General features: G+C 42.4%; 1 protein-coding gene across 1 annotated transcript in view; it reads left to right on the top strand.

Annotated features, from left to right (window-relative positions):
• The window catches only part of CDHR1 (cadherin related family member 1), a 197,983-nt gene that overhangs the window by 138,063 nt on the left and 43,779 nt on the right, over nucleotides 1-16,141 (top strand). The window contains exons 13-14 of the mRNA XM_033943576.1: nucleotides 885-1,049; nucleotides 1,979-2,046. Of these exons, the coding sequence (XP_033799467.1) occupies nucleotides 885-1,049; nucleotides 1,979-2,046 (233 nt within the window). The remainder of the gene's footprint in view (nucleotides 1-884; nucleotides 1,050-1,978; nucleotides 2,047-16,141) is intronic.

Here is a 16,141-nt window from a genome sequence, read left to right as displayed (position 1 = left end):
TGTAACAAACCTTAATATGCATTACTACACTGGCCCCTCAGAAAATGTTCATGTTACAAATCAGAATAAATAAAAAGGACCTTGTTGAAGTGAGATTTTCTGTTTTCTCTAAATGTAAAAGACGTGAATGCTTTAAAGCTGTTCCAATAAAATGTAATTAGAGCCAGAGCCAACCCAATGGTCTCTGACACCCTAGACAAACCTTAAACTGTGTGCCCTCATCAAGTGTTGGCTTAAGACTCCCATGTCCAGCATCTCCCTTTCTCATCCCTTCCCTAGTCCAGTATTGTTCTCCTTCTCTACCTACTGAGGTGTCCAGCATCTCTCATCTTTCCTACCTTCCCCTTACTCCCCCTTGATTTTCAGCATCTCTCCTCTTCTCTACATCCCCTCGTCTTGATGTGCAGTATCTCATTTTCTCTCTCATTCCCTAATTCTCCCCTTGGTGGTATCTAGCATCTCTCTCCTTCACTCCTTCCCTTCAATGATGTGTTCAACATCTTTCCCCTCACCTTCCTCTTCTCCCCATACCTCTATCAGTGTTCAACAGCTTCCATTCCCTACCCAAGGTGTTTGGCATTTCACTCCCATACCTGCCCCCCTGCTCCCCCCACCTTTTACAAAACCACAAAGCGGTTTTTAGCACAGGCCGGCATGCCGAATGCTCTACGCTGCTCCCGACACTCATGGAGTTCCTATGAGCATTGGGAGCAGCAAAGAACATTCAGCGTGCCGGCCTATGCTAAAAAACGCTTCTGCAGTTTTGTAAAAGTGGGGGTTAGTCAGAAAGATTTTATTTTTTTATATGTGGAATTACAATGATCTGTTGTTTCATAAGACTTCACTTGCTATGCTTTAGAAAATCATTCTTATTTTCTTTTTAGCTTCTTGCCATAGAAGTTAATACTCCTGAGAAATTTAGTTCAACAGCAGATATAATGATCCATCTCTTGGACACCAATGATAATATCCCAAAGTTCTCTTCAGACTACTATATTGCCAGAATCCCAGAGAATTCTCCTGGGGACTCAAATGTTGTTGCTGTAATGGTAAGTTCTGTCTCAAGTTGTCATATAATTATGCATTGAACAAGATTACAGGGGTATTTTTGTAGTTAAACTAGATTTGTAATGCGTGTGCTTCAGATGTCCCTACCTTACTCATTTCTGTCTTTCCCCAAGCAGGACCCCTCAGCAACACCTGATCCCCAAATAAAGAACCTTCAGAAGCATCTGCCCACCCAGTTGGGAGCAAAACTCCAAGTATTCTATGATATGGCACCTAATTTCCTGGAAATGTCCCTGACCCACTCATGCCCCTCCCATGGCCATGCACTTTTAAAGTTCCATGGTACGAAAATTAGGTGCACATGTTATAGAATAGGACACAAGGCTGACACGTGGGTATCTCGTAATTTGTGTTAATTACCCCCCCCCCCCTTTTACAAAGGCACATTAAACTTTTTTATTGCCGGCCTCGGCAGTATTAGCTCCGACGATCATAGGAATTCTATGAGCGTCGGAACTAATACCGACGCAGCCGGCGATAAGAAAGCCTAATGCAGCTTCGTAAGAGGGGGGGAGAGGGTTAAGTGCCAATTAACTCAACTAGATAGTTGGAACTTAGTTAATTAATTAGTTTTCATGTGCATCTGAGATATGCATCCAAATTTAGGTGCCCAACTTTGGGCAACAGTATAAAATCCTGGGAAGAAAGCCTTAAGCATTACATTGTTTACTGTAGCCTCATTCTGGTGTAAACTAATATTTGATCATATGGAACTATTTGTCCCAGTGAATTTTTTCTTATGCTACAACAACATTTTGGGGCTGGCAAGAGACATTTTTATCTCTCTTTTGGTATTATGTATCCTCATTCATAATTTTTGCAGATTTCTAAATTTCACAGAATATAAAATACTCACAATGTATTCTTATCTATGAATTGAGTAAAATTTATTTTTAATTTCTTTCCTAAGGCTACTGATCCTGACTCAGGTGTTTGGGGTGATGTAAAATATTCCATATATGGATCTGGTGCTGATCCGTAAGTACAATTAAGGCTAAAATAAAATCTGATGGGAAGCAACCCATCTACGAGGGGGTGCTGAAAAGTTCTCAGCCTAACCAACCAACTTCCTAAATTCTGAGTATTATTTTGCTACTGGTTGAAAAGAATGTTATCTTATTTTGTTAAGTGCCAATTTGCAGAAATGAAATTCTATTCAACATTGTTTCAGATCATTGATTGAACCCTATCCACGTGATTATCTTCTTGGTTGGGCTGAGAACTTTTCAACACCCCTTCGTATCTTTCTGTTTATCCCGCTAATCCCATCTCTATCACTTATCTGCATTTCTGTTCTCTGGCTCCTCTTTATCATCCATCTACCTCTCTTTTTACCCTATTAATTCTTAATTTAATGGGTGTTTCATAATTTGATATTTTTGGTTTACTGTTTAGAGTTCTATTGATTTATTTATTGCATTCTATGAGCATTGGAACAGCATTGGAGCATTTAACACTCTGGGCTTCGGTAGAAACCTCTTCCATGGCTTAGTAAAAGGGGGGTATAAGTGAGCCAGCTAAAAACAAAAAACAAAGAAAAACCAAATAGATGTTCAATACCAAAGCCCGGACAGGGCCTGACATTTAGGGCTCCTTTTATCAAGGTGCACTACGGGGGTTAGCGTGTCGGACATTTCATCACGCACTAGCCCCCGGGGTACACCAAAAAACTAAACCTTCATCAATGGAGGCGTTAGCAGCTAGCGCGACAGGCGGTTGAACGTGCGGTATTCCGCGCATTAACCGCCTACCGCAGCTTGATAAAAGGAGCCCTTAATATCCAGGAATAATGCCAGCAGCGGGCAGTACAACACTTATCACCACCAGCTGAATATTGGGGAGGAAAGTTTTTATAAATTTGCAAAATATTACAAATCTTATTTCATACCCATTTCCAATACTTCTTGAGACTGGAATAATAAATCAATATATAAGCAACAGTACCCATCTCCGTTAAACAAGACCAACAGTTCTTATCAGCATTTCCATGACCTTCGCAACTCTACAAGGATTCTACATTGATCTGTGAACTATAAAAAAAAATAAAGTCTGTGTAACAAAGCTGACCAAGGGCAAACATAACAAGCAGATATTGGCTTACAAACAGAGGAAAGCTTTTTCTCAGACTAGACAGTAATCAAAGCAGATCAAGAGTCTGCAAATTTTGGTTACCTACAAAATCTGAAGTCTATGCAAATGATTAAGCTAAAATGTAATATAAAATGGGTCATCTTAATGCCACAAAATAAATCAGCTGATGTACATTTATAGTATAGCACAACAGCAACAGAAGACTAATTCTCCATGAATCACAAACAGAATAGCCAACAGCAGAGGAGATGAACAAATATGCCCAGATGGTGTTCCAACAGTTGACTTTATTGAGGAAATAAGACTAATATATTCGCTGAAAAAATACGACCACATTACCTCAGCTTTCCAAGACTCACACTGGCTCCCAGTACATGCACGCATACAACACAAATTCTACTGCACCCTATTCAAAGCCCTAAATGGAAATGGACCAAGCTATCTGAACAACCACCTAATCTGGAAAAACACATCCAGACCAAGGAGAACTCAAGCACACTTTACCCCCCCTCCCAATCAAAGGCATGCAAAGCAAAAAAATATATGACGGTCTACTAGCCACCAGAGCAGCAAAAATAGACCACCACCTCTCAAATCTGCTGACCACAACGCCCAACTACAAAACATTCAGGAAAAAACTAAAAACCATACTATTCAAGAAATTTGTCAAATGATCTAACCAAACTATATCGACTATTCCCACATCCCGACGAATACTATAGCTATCAACCTTGTAATCTCCCTGGGAATGCCCAGGCTAATTTCTTGTAAACCGCCTAGAACTGAAAGGTATTGGCGGGATAGAAGACATCAATGTAATGTAATGTAATGTAAAAGAGCAACTCAACATGAATTGTGTTTTGTCCACAAAGGCCTGCCTCAGGAGTCTAATTGGAAACTCTCTCTTGTAAGAGTGTAGCTGACCATAAAATGAGCAATGCACCAATATGACAGCATAAATTGTGAACAGTGCAAGCAGGTGTGACTCTTTTTTATTCAATATTGCAGTCACACCTTGCACTACTCATGGTTTATGCTGCATATTGGTGTATTGCTCATCTAATGGTCAGCATTTTTAGTAGATTGGCCACACAGACATCCCAGCAGAGCAGTAGGGCACCTTAGGGGAGACTACAGTGAAGTTCACATCAAAGGTCCCAGGTTCACATCTCACTAAACCCCTTTATGGTATATGGTGAGTTCTCCAAAACCTAGCCAAAACCTATTGGACCCAACTGTATATCATTCCAATAGCCTTTATGCCTGCAGATGATAACTATATGATGGTACAGTAGTTTGGGGTGGGTTTTGGTGGTTTCACATTCTCCAGCCCCAAGTGTAGTAGTCCACTGCACTTCCCATCAGGCTACTCCAGAGATCTCATAGGACTGGCCATAACATCTGTAGCTATCATACAAGGTAAATAAGAGTTTCATTCTTCTGGTCAGTTTGGGCACTTTTTTTTTTAGCACATATTTATTTTAAAAACAGGTCTAGCCCCAAACATCCAGATTGTGCCCTGGGCATTTTCTAAAATGTTTAATTATCACAGAAAAACATCCATGCCATAAGCCTGCTCTTGTCCTGCTCAACCCGCCTCCTTGAGATTTAGATGAACTACAGACAAACAGCATAGAAATCCAGCTAGAAAATAGGTTTTGAAAATAGCAATTTGGATGGTTTGGCAAGGAAAACTTTCATCTAGCAATTTATGTCAATTTTTAGACATTTTTCTCTTGTGAAAATGAGCCCCTTAGTATCTCAGACTCTTGAGGCAGGCCTTTGTCGCCAATACACAATTTGTGTTGAGTCATTCTTTCCATAAATAAAGTCAACTGTTGGAACACCATCTGGGCATATTTTTTCATCTCCTCTGCTGTTAGCTTTTCCATTTATATTATAGATCAGGGGCCCTCAAGGCCTTCAGAATAGCCAAAGTGGACAAATGATCTCTGTTCGTAGACCAAGAGTTTCTTTTACGAAGGCGCGTTAGGGCCTTAACGTGCACTAAAATGCCGCGTGCGCTAGCCGCTACCGCCACCTCTTGAGCAGGCGCTAGTATTTCGGCTAAAAACACTAGCGCACCTTCGTAAAAGGAGCCCCAAGTGTATGCTGATGTGTTTAACAAATTTCATTGCAGTCATCCTGGTAATAAGGGGTTTGTGGTCCTTGATAGCTCTTGTTGTGAAACCCACTTCAGAAATCCTTTCATTAATTGCACTTTAAATTTTATGGTTTAAAAATACAGGCTCAAATAGATCATAGTGGAATTCTGGTGGTACTGTCTGTTATAGGTGCTGGAATCATCTCTTGAAAACCTCCAAACCGAATGGGGGAAAAAAAAACTAGTGAAACATGATACCCTTGTACACTTGTAAAGGTGATATGCCGTCCCTGGCCACCTGTCTTATTTTTGTTTTCATTTAAATGCCATTGTTTTGTGGGTGCTGTTGTCCTAATTGGTCAGTAAGAAAAACAACACCTCAAGTTCTTCAGCTAGATCAGTGTCCCGCAAACTTTGTCAAACCACAGCACGCTAACCCTCCTCTTTTACTAAGGTGCGCTAACCGATTATTGAGCGCTAATTCGATTATCGCACGCTAAACGCTAACTCGTCCATAGACTAAATGCACACGTTAGCGTTTAGCACGCGCTAATCGGTTAGTGCACCTTAGTAAAAGAGGGCCTAAATGTAGTGGCTGCAGCTAGTGGCTTCCAGAAGTGCGCAAACATCACCGTGATGATGTCATGTGCATGCGTGACATCATCACATCGACGTCTGCACGTGCACAAAGGCCTTCCAGATGGGCCCTGAGCCGCCCGTGGTGGGTGCCAGCAGGGAAGAGGGTCAGAGAGGAGAAGCGCTGGCGCAAACTGATTGCCTACAGGACGTGCCCCTCGCCAGGAGAGGCACGTCCTGTAGAAAGTCAGCCGGCACCGACACCTCTTCTCCTGCCCAGTGTGTCACGGCACACCTGAAATCTCAGGAGGCACACAGTTTGAAATAAACTGAGCTAGATGATAGAAACCCAGAAATGGCCTAAGTAACTTTGATGTCCTGAGATCAGCTGCCAGATATGTTTCCAGCAATATTTCTCAGCTTTCTTCACAGATCCTGTTGCTTGAAGGCCAAGAGCATGTTTGTTAGGTCATATAAAATTATAGATTGTTTGGATGCGATAAGCTGAGCTGTTGTCACTGATGTGTCCTAAGGAAGTCATATCAATTCAGAAGGAACAGTCACAAACAAATATTTTGATAACCCTTTGGATTAAATTTGCTGGATTCCTACATCACAAGATCAATTAACTAAATTTAAGTTGGATACTGACAGAAGGGAAAAACAGCCTCACACAGCTTGCCAATCATTTTCTTTTTGTCAGCTTCTTGCTAAATCCTTCAGTGGCCTATTAATTGCATAAAAGAGAAGAAACAGAAAGAATGCCAAAGATCATTGGATGCAGTCAAGCTAATTATATTCAAAAGTGTTAATATGCTCAGAGGAGGTTGGAAAGTTTTATCAGCAGAAAAAAAAAATCACAGGTGCAAGTTTAGTCAGGTTTTCACACCTCTAAAATGTGAGAAAACTAAATAAAGAAATTATTTTTTTTTTTAAATTCTCATGAAGATTTATTAGTGGAAGTCAATATATGCAAGGATGACAGATAAAATGTCTTAAATTTCTTTCTCCCTATGAACTGCTGAAGTTAAAACTGTCATAATACTATATTAATTTAATTTAATCCGGTATCTTATATACCGCTAAATCTCCCAAATGATTCAAAGTGGTTTGCAAAACAATTTACTTGACTTAAGTAATGGCCAAAAATCTAATCAGATACTTTAAATGTCGCTCTCTGTCCCAACGGGCTCACAATCTACATTTACCTATATAAAGAGAAGGAAGAGGGAAAAGATAATATAATAAATTCAATACTATAGGTGCATAAAAGGCACAACAAAAGGAAAAACTTCAATATCAAAGAACCCCAAAGAAAAATTCTAACAACAAAAGCAGGATAAAATAGCCAAATTAAACAAGCCCAACATATATAAAGCAAAAAAATAAACCCCAGTCATTCTCACTACCCTCAATTTCAGTCATCTTCTAATTCCATGTCCCCAATCAATGACTACTGAATCAAATATGAAGGCAGTTGTTAAGCCAAGAGATTTGGTATTATTCTTAGGAATGAGAGAAGTCTGTGGTAGAGGTCTGCACGGGAACGGGGATCGCGGGAATCCTGCGGGTCCTGCAGGGATCCCGCGGGTTCCCCCCCTGGCCTACGGGACTCCCACGGGGACGCCCCCCTGGCCCACGGGACTCCCACGGGGATGCCCCCCTGACCCACGGGACTCCCACGGGGACGCCCCCTGGCCCACGGGACTCCCACGGGGATGAAAACAGCCTACCTAAATTCTGGCGATGCAGGCATGCAGCTTACAAGTCCAGCGTCGCGGCAGGAAATAGCCATGCTGATCAGTGAGCTCAGCACATACACAAATGAAAGCCTTGCTTGCTGATTGGTCCGGCGGCACGGCGGGGCGGCAAAAACACAGTCTGTCCCATTCTAGGAGGAGAAAACCTAGCAGGGACTAGGCTGCACCACGATACTGGCTTCTAGAAAGCACAATGGACTGGGGGGGGGTATAGCAGTGTTTGGCACCATTTGGGCCCATGTAGACTTGCACGGCCATTCAGATGCTGACCTGAGGTCCCTTTCCATCCAGCATCTGCCCCTCCCCCTCTTTCCATCCAGCATCTGCCCCTCTGTCTGCTGCTTCTGCCCAGCATCTGATCTGTCTCCTCTCTTCCTCCTTTCTGCCCCCTCTGTCATCCCATCTATCATCCACTCTTCTTTCTCCCCCTTCCATCCAGCATCTGCCCATCTTTCCCCCCTTTCAGCCCAGCATCTGCTTCATTTCTCTTTCTCCCCCTTCTATTCAGTGTCTGCTCCATCTTTCTCTTTCCTCCCTTCCATCCGTATCCTCCCCCTCTCCTCCTTTCCATTCAATGTCTTCCTCCCCTCTCCTTTTCTTTACATCCATCATCTGTCTTTTTCTCTCTCCCCAGGCATTCCAGCTTGTCTTATCTTTCCCCTTTCATTCAGTGTGTCTGATCCCTCCCCATTTCTATCTACAGTCTGTCTCCTCTCACCTCCTACATCCAGTATCTACCCCCTCCCACCTGACACCTCAGCCGCCGCCAGACTGATGCAAAGCCTTCCCTCCGATGTCAGCTCTGACTTTGGGGGAAGACTTCTGGGTTGGCTACATATGGCTTGCTGCAGGCTGCCTCCAACCCCTGCTGTTATCTGGACTCAAATGAAGTGGTGGAAGGGAGTGCATTTTTGGACACAGAAGTCATGAACTGGGGTGAGAGGAAGGGAGGGAAAGAGATGCTGAGGTGGGGGAGGGAATAGAAAGGGAGAATTGGGTGTGGGTGTGTCAATGAGCGGGAAAGAGAGATGGTTGTGTACACATGGCAAATGGAAGAAAGATGAGAATTTTTGGTCGTAGGGAGGCAGGTACAGAATATGATAGGGAAGAAAAAGATGAGAGTGAGAAATGTGGCAAGGGAACAATGGGACAGATTGAAAGGGATGCAAGAGGAGGAATATTGGACAGTGGTGAAGGGAATGGAGGGAGAGATGTGGCATAGTGCTGGAGAGGGGTGATAGAAGGAGAAATGTTGGGCATGGGGCTGGTGGGCAGGCACGAAAGAAGAGAAAGAGATAAATGCTGGACCATGATAGGGGGAACCAATGGACAGCAACAGAAGAATTTACAGAAGATGGGAAAGCGGAAAAAAGAAACTGGGACCAACTTTATGGAAAAATAAGTCTCCAAACAACAAAGGTAAAAAACGGAATTTATTGACTAAAATATGTTAGCTTTGGGAAATGTATATGGCAGATGTCTTTGTTTTGTGTTCAAAAGAAAAGGAAATGCATTTCTGGTTTTATTTCTACAGTGTTGAAGTACTTGTTGACCCTTGCTGTGACTGTTGGGGATCCCCAAGCACCGCCAGCAGAGGACCTCCTCTAGAGATGGCCAGAACTCCCCTCCACCAAGCGCAGCAGTCGCTGGCAGCATCCATGAGCCACTGAGGTGCCAGCATCTGTGACTCAGGGACGCTACTGCTGCCTGCCAAACTTGGCAAAAGGGACCCCGGCCAACTGCAAAGGAAGTCCTCAGCTGACAGTTTGTGGGTTCTCATCAGCTGAGTATTTATATTTTATATTTACATTAGAGGTTCTGGTAGAAACCCATTTACAAAGTATGTATTCTTCCCAATTAATATTTCCAAATTAATAAAGTCTCTTTGCTTATTTGTAAATGGGTCTCTACCAGAGCCTTTAATTCAGTAGCATAATTAAATAAAATAACTATTTCTGAAGTTTATAAGGAAGGGTGGTGATGGAGGGGATTCTTCGCGGGGACGGGTGGGGATGGAGGGGATTCCTCGTGGGGACGGGTGGGGACGGAGGGGATTCCTTGCGGGGACGGGTGGGGATGGAGGGATTCCTCACGGGGACGGGTGGGGACGGGTGGGGATGGAGGGATTCCTCACGGGGACGGGTGGGGATGGAGGGATTCCTCACGGGGACGGGTGGGATTCCTCGTGGGGACGGGTGGGATTTTGGCGGGGACGGGTGGGATTTCTGTCCCCGCGCAACTCTCTAGTCTGTGGGTCACATGATTGTAATTTAACCCCTGTCAAAAAAAGAACAACCCCACAAACAAATCCACAAACCTCTGGTTATCTATCCCTCCAAAAACACTTGGATTATCAACTAAGTCACAAACTTGAAATGTCTCAACTTTTCCCTATGCTATTATCATATGTTGAGAGGGATCTTCAAAACGTTTCTGCACTTTTATTGTTTAAACACTATTTATTAAATATCTCAAAAGCAAATTGCATCACTTTTCCACACAGTCACCCTGTTGCCTGACTGACTAGTCGTGTGATATTCTATGACATGCCCTTTTACCATTTCTCCTGCCCCAACCGTTTTCCGTGAAAATATGAACGTGCGGAAACTTTTTGAGGAACCCTCGTATTATACATTGGAATCTGATCAGGTCATATGATCTGTATAAACAATATCACTTAATTAACTCCAGTCTAATGAGAACCCTGTGAGCTGGTGCTGGTGTTTCAGCTCCATCCATTCATGCTGAGATATGCAGTCCTATAACAAAACGAATCTCCCTAGCCCCGAGAAAGAAAACTGTGTGCAGGGGAAGAGACTGCCAGCGCAAGCTAACAGGGTATAATGCTCGATTAAAGTAAATAAATAATTTATAATTTGTAAGAAGAGCCTTCAGTCACACAACCAACCTCCAACCTCAGGAGGAAACGGCTGCCACTGGTTTGCACCTAGTGGCAGCCGTTTCCTCCTGAGGTTGGAGGTTGGTTGTGTGACTGAGGGCTCTTCTTACAAATTATAAATTATTTATTTACTTTAATCGAGCATTATACCCTGTTAGCTTGCGCTGGCAGTCTCTTCCCCTGCACACAGTTTTCTTTCTCGGGGCTAGGGAGATTCGTTTTGTTATAGTTTTGCTTTGCTCCCTATTTTTTCGGGTTAGTTTTTGATTCAGATGGAGATATGCAGTCCAACATTTTTTTTGAAGCCAGGACAAAATGGCATATCCCAAGAAATTATGCAGTATCCTCCTAATTCTGTAACCTTAGCACCTAAACATAGGTGCCATTTACGCACTTAGGGGCAGATTCTATAAACAATGCCTATGTTAGGTGCTGCTAGGTGCCCTTAACGGTGACACCTTGTGGTGCCGAGCCGAAATCCACATGCAACTCCAAATTTGATAATTGACTTTAATTGGCATTTTAATTGAAAACACCATTAAAAGTCAATTGAAAAAGATTAATTTATCTTTAATTAAATTTACACACAGAATTCAGAGCAGTGCCTACTGATATCAATATCAAGAAACTTAACTGACACCTAACGATGTCTACTTGAAAAGTAGGTATGGTTAGGGGTGTACAATATGCGCGGTATGACTTAGGCATCTGTATAAGGTGCCGGTAAATTAGGTCAGGAAAGCCGCATCCTAATATAGCGACACCTAGCGATATGTAAGCCGAGGTAGGCATTGCTAGGCGTGATTCTGTAAACAGTGCCTAACAGTTGATTGACAACAATGCCAATTGGTACCTAGGAGTTTGGCGCTGTTAGGTGCCAGTTATAGAATCAGGACCTTAGGGCCATATTCTATATATGATGCCCCAAAAATTGGTACTGACTAGAATGGCGCATAACGCGATTCTATAAAAGATATGTATACCTTATAGAATCATGCTAAGTCCCAGCGCGCATCACAAATGTTGGGGCGTACCCCTTTAACCAAGGAAAACCAGACCTAAATCCCTGAGCCTAACTTGTGTGTGCATTGGGCATACTGTATATCAGGGGTAGAGAACTCCGGTCCTCGAGAGCCATATTCCAGTTGGGTTTTCAGGATTTCCCCAATGAATATGCATGAGATCTATGTGCATGCCCTGCTTTCAATGCATATTCATTGGGGAAATCCTGAAAACCCGACTGAAATATGGCTCTCGAGGACCGGAGTTCCCTACCCCTGCTGTATATTATAACAATGCACATAAATTCTAGGAATGCCCATGATCCACTCACGCTCCCTTTTCAGATTTGCGCACTAGAACTGTCAGCAGCACTTTATAGAATACAAGTTGTTTGTGTAACTTTTAATTAGTGCTAATTAGTATCATTTGTGAGATGTGAATTGACAATTATCGACACCGATTAGGCTTATTAAACAATTAAGTTGTGTGTGCAAATCGGCTGTGCGCACCAATTTTCACATACAACATTAAGCACCATATAAAAAATTTGGAAGTATATTATAGAATAATATCATGTACCCCTGTGAATGTGATAGCCACATTCACATATGTCCTATTTCTGTGAACAGCAGTATTCAGTGGTCCCCATGGCAGTAAGCAGTTTGTAAACTACTCACAGCTGCAGATTGAATTAACCCTGGATATTCAATGCCAGGGCATGTCCAGGCTCCGGCATTAAATATCCAGATTAATGCAGCAACCTAGAAGTTAACCAGGCATCAGCCGATAATTTGACCAGTGCCTGGCTAACTTGGTGGATAAAGTTAGAGCAACCTTTTTAAATAATGCCACTAACCAGCTAAGTAGTGACTCTGCCCAAACTCTACCCAGAGCTTCTCTAACCTAGCCGGTTAAGTGATGCTGAGTACAGGCAGCCAGCCAGCTCAGTGGGATTTAACTGAACATGAGCCTCTCCTGTTAGGTTAAACCACTTTGAATATTGGTCCCTAGCACACAAAGCCAAAGGAGGTAATTCAGTAAACTGGAACCTCAATTTAGGTGCCCATGTCATGCACTTAGGAGGAAATTTTAGAAACGGCGCGTATATTTAGGCAACTTACCAGCGCCTAAATTGTATGTTCTGGAATCTTGCTTACAGAGGCACTTTAGGCCATCGAATGCATGGCTAATACTGGAAGTTGCTTTAGGCAGCCTTAAGCACTTACATGGGTGCAATTCATGGCATAGATAGGCACCAGAAATGTAGGCCCGGAAAACCATGGCCAATATTTCTGGCACCTATCTTTCATGGAGGTGTAATTCTCTATATAGGGCGCCATCGTGTGATTGACATGCAATAACCGCTTTTTAGGCAGCTGCCAATATCAGTGCCCTATAGAGAATCCAGGCCATAATGGCAATTTTATAAAGACTTTTTGTGGCCAAGATTCCATTATGGAATAGTAGTGTAAACTGGCAATGCCATGCCATTGTGTTAGTTTTGCCCGATTCAGGGAAAATGTTTTTAATTCAATTCAGCCTACTGAATCAATTTTTCATTTCGATTTGCTTTTTCTGCCCAATCAGGTGTTGTTTTTTTTCAAATGGCCTGGTGGGTTTATTTTGTAGCCTCTTCAGCCATCCCACTATCCTTTGCCCTCTCCAATCCCACGCCTGTGCTGTGGTGTAAACAAAATAAACAAAAAAGACTTTTCCTCTCTCTGTTAGGTCCTAGCTCATGCTCACTAACACCAACTCTGGCAGGATACACATTCAAATCTGACATATTCTAATCATAAAATAAAAATAAAATTATTTTTTTCTACCTTTTTATTGTCTGGTCAGTTCAGTGTTCAAATCATGTTGTTCTCAGGCTCTGGTTTCTGTTTGTCTTCTATTGACTCGCTCACCAGGTTCTCCTGCCAATTTGACTTTTTCTTCTTTCTCCGTGCTCACCATCCATCTTCCATCTCAGTACATTTTCCCACGGTCTACCTTCTCTCTTCTCTCTCTCTCTCTCTCTCTGCCTTCTGCCCTGGGTAAAACCTCTCTATTCCCCTCCATGCAGCATCTCTTCCTTCCTCCCTCCATTATCATGTGCAACATTTTCTTTCTCTCTCCCCATGCACCATCTCTCCCTGCCCTCTACCCTAAGTCCAACATTTCTTCCTCTCTTATCCCAATGCATGTCTCCCTACCCTCCACCATATGCAGGATTTCTTCCTCTCACCCCTTTTTACCTCTTTTTTGTATCTCTCCCTTCTTCTGCTCCACTCCATGCCCAACAATTCTTCCTCTCTCCCCCATTTCACTTTCCATACCTCCCTCCCAGTCCCCTATGCACCAGATTTCCATGCCTCCCAATCCCCTATTCAGTACTTCTTGATTGGCCCCCACTCCCACTCCCACCCCCTCCCCACCCCATCATGAAATATGACAAATTTGTTGGGCCTCCTAAAGCAGCAGCAACAACAGCAGCAATGACTGGCGAGTAGAGGCAGTGTTCTGAACTACTCATGGTTTGCCTACCAGAGCTCCCCTCTGCCGCATCAGTGACATCATCAGTGATATGGCAGAGGGAAGGCCCAGCGGGGCAGGCCACAAGTAGCCTACTCAGAGCTCTGCTTTTGCTTGCCAGTCATCACTGCTGCTGCTACTGGAGGCCCTGGAGGTATGATATGTCAGTCCTCACTGAAGAGAGGGTTGGTCACTGAATCAGTGAGTCCGATTCATGGAGAAAATAAATCAATTTGAATCAATTCACTGAAGTGAATGGGTAAATCGATTCAAATCAGCGAATTGGGCAGCACTAACTTGTGTAGGCATACACTCTTACAACAAGTCAATGGCGGATATAAGTTGGAACATCTAAATGTGTCAAATAAAGCCCATAATTTACAATATTCTATAAAATGTGAGTATAACTCAGAGACACGCCCATGGTCCACCCATGCTCGACCCATATGGTTACCATTTTTGCAGATAGGCACCACATTATAAAATAGCTCCCAGTACACATAGATGCCAATCAATTAATGGTGCTTTTGATATACATAAATAGGTATTAGTTCATTCAATTACCTTCATAGCATGTAACTACCAGGAGGCATTTACAGGGAGAGGTGCATAGGCAGGACATATGCATGTCGAACAATTATGTGCTTATATAATATGGTCATATATATGTTAAAGAGCCATATTTAGACACATATATTTAAGTCTGTCATAGTGGGAATGCCAAAATGTTAGTGCATAAATGCTGACATATAACAGCTTGGAAAAGAGACGGCTGAGAGGAGATGTGATTGAAGTCTACAAAATCTTAAATGGTGTAGAATGGGTACGAGTGGATCGATGTTTCACTCCACCAAAAATTACATAGACTAGGAGGACACTCAATGAAGTTAAAGGAAAATACTTTTAAAACCAATAGGAGGAAATATTTTTTCACTCAGAGAATAGTTAAGCTCTGGAATGCATTACCAGAGGTTGTGTTAAGAGCGGATAGCGTAGCTGGTTTTAAGAAAGGTTTGGACAATTTCCTGGAGGAAAAGTCCATAGTCTGTTATTGAGACAGACATGAGGGAAATCACTACTTGCCCTGGATTGGTAGCATGGAATGTTGCTACTATTTGTGGTTTTGCCAGGTACTAGTGATCTAGATTGCCCACTATGAGCTACTAGGCTAGTCTGACCCAGTAAAGCTATTCTTATCATGAAAATTGGGCGTCAAGATGCTATTATGCCCATGAGCATCCGCCACCCACCAAGAGCAGTGTGACCTGTCGCTGGATGAGTCGGGGCTGCAGCAGCTGGAAAGCCCGAGCTGATATCTGTCCCTTCTGGACTTTTGCCGTTGGAATTATTTAAAATATGCTGAGGCAACAGAGCTGCTTTAGGAAATTGGACTTCTGCCAGACTTATTTGATTTTGTTTTTCAATTTTTTCTTCCAATTTATGAATTATTTTAAATTTTATTCCATTGTTTTTACCCTATTGTTTTTATTTTATTAATTAAATTTCCCTCCCTTCTTACATATTACTTTAATTCATTTAGATATCATGTACATAGATGATGCTCCTATCTGTAAAGTTAGGCATTTCTATGAAGTATTCTACATGCTTCTCTCTTCTCCACTCCTTCCTGCCCTCCCTAGTCCTCCCTACCCTCTTCTAACCCCTTCCTATGTAATATCGCCTAGAGCTTGTATAGGTATGTGTGATGCACAAATGGAAGAAATAAAATAAAATAAATTATAGAATTCTTGCTCAGTGTGCTGCATTTTGACACCCGTTATAAAATCACTCCCATGTGCCTGATAGATTTCACATATGACACATATGATTATCCCAAGCCAAACACCTGACTTGAGACTTAAAATGTTTTTAAATAAATGCATGAAATAAATATAGCTAAGCTCCATTATAGTCTTCTGAAGGAATCCTGCCTTTTTTCATAAGCATATAATAGTGCAAGTCCCAGAAAATTTTGAAATAATGGTGCATAAAACAGGTTTAGTCTAAAATCGCAGATAGGACCTGCATCATTAAAATAAGAATACCGGGAACAGTCAAGGGAAAAAGAAGAATGACCTTTTTGAGTCAGGCTCATATTTAAGCCAAGCCATGGCTGAGTAACAC

Source organism: Geotrypetes seraphini, chromosome 4 (genome assembly GCF_902459505.1).
Source record: "Geotrypetes seraphini chromosome 4, aGeoSer1.1, whole genome shotgun sequence".
NCBI lineage: Eukaryota > Metazoa > Chordata > Amphibia > Gymnophiona > Dermophiidae > Geotrypetes > Geotrypetes seraphini.
The sequence above is the reverse complement of the archived record's forward strand: the minus strand, read 5'-3'. Positions and strand labels throughout refer to the sequence as shown.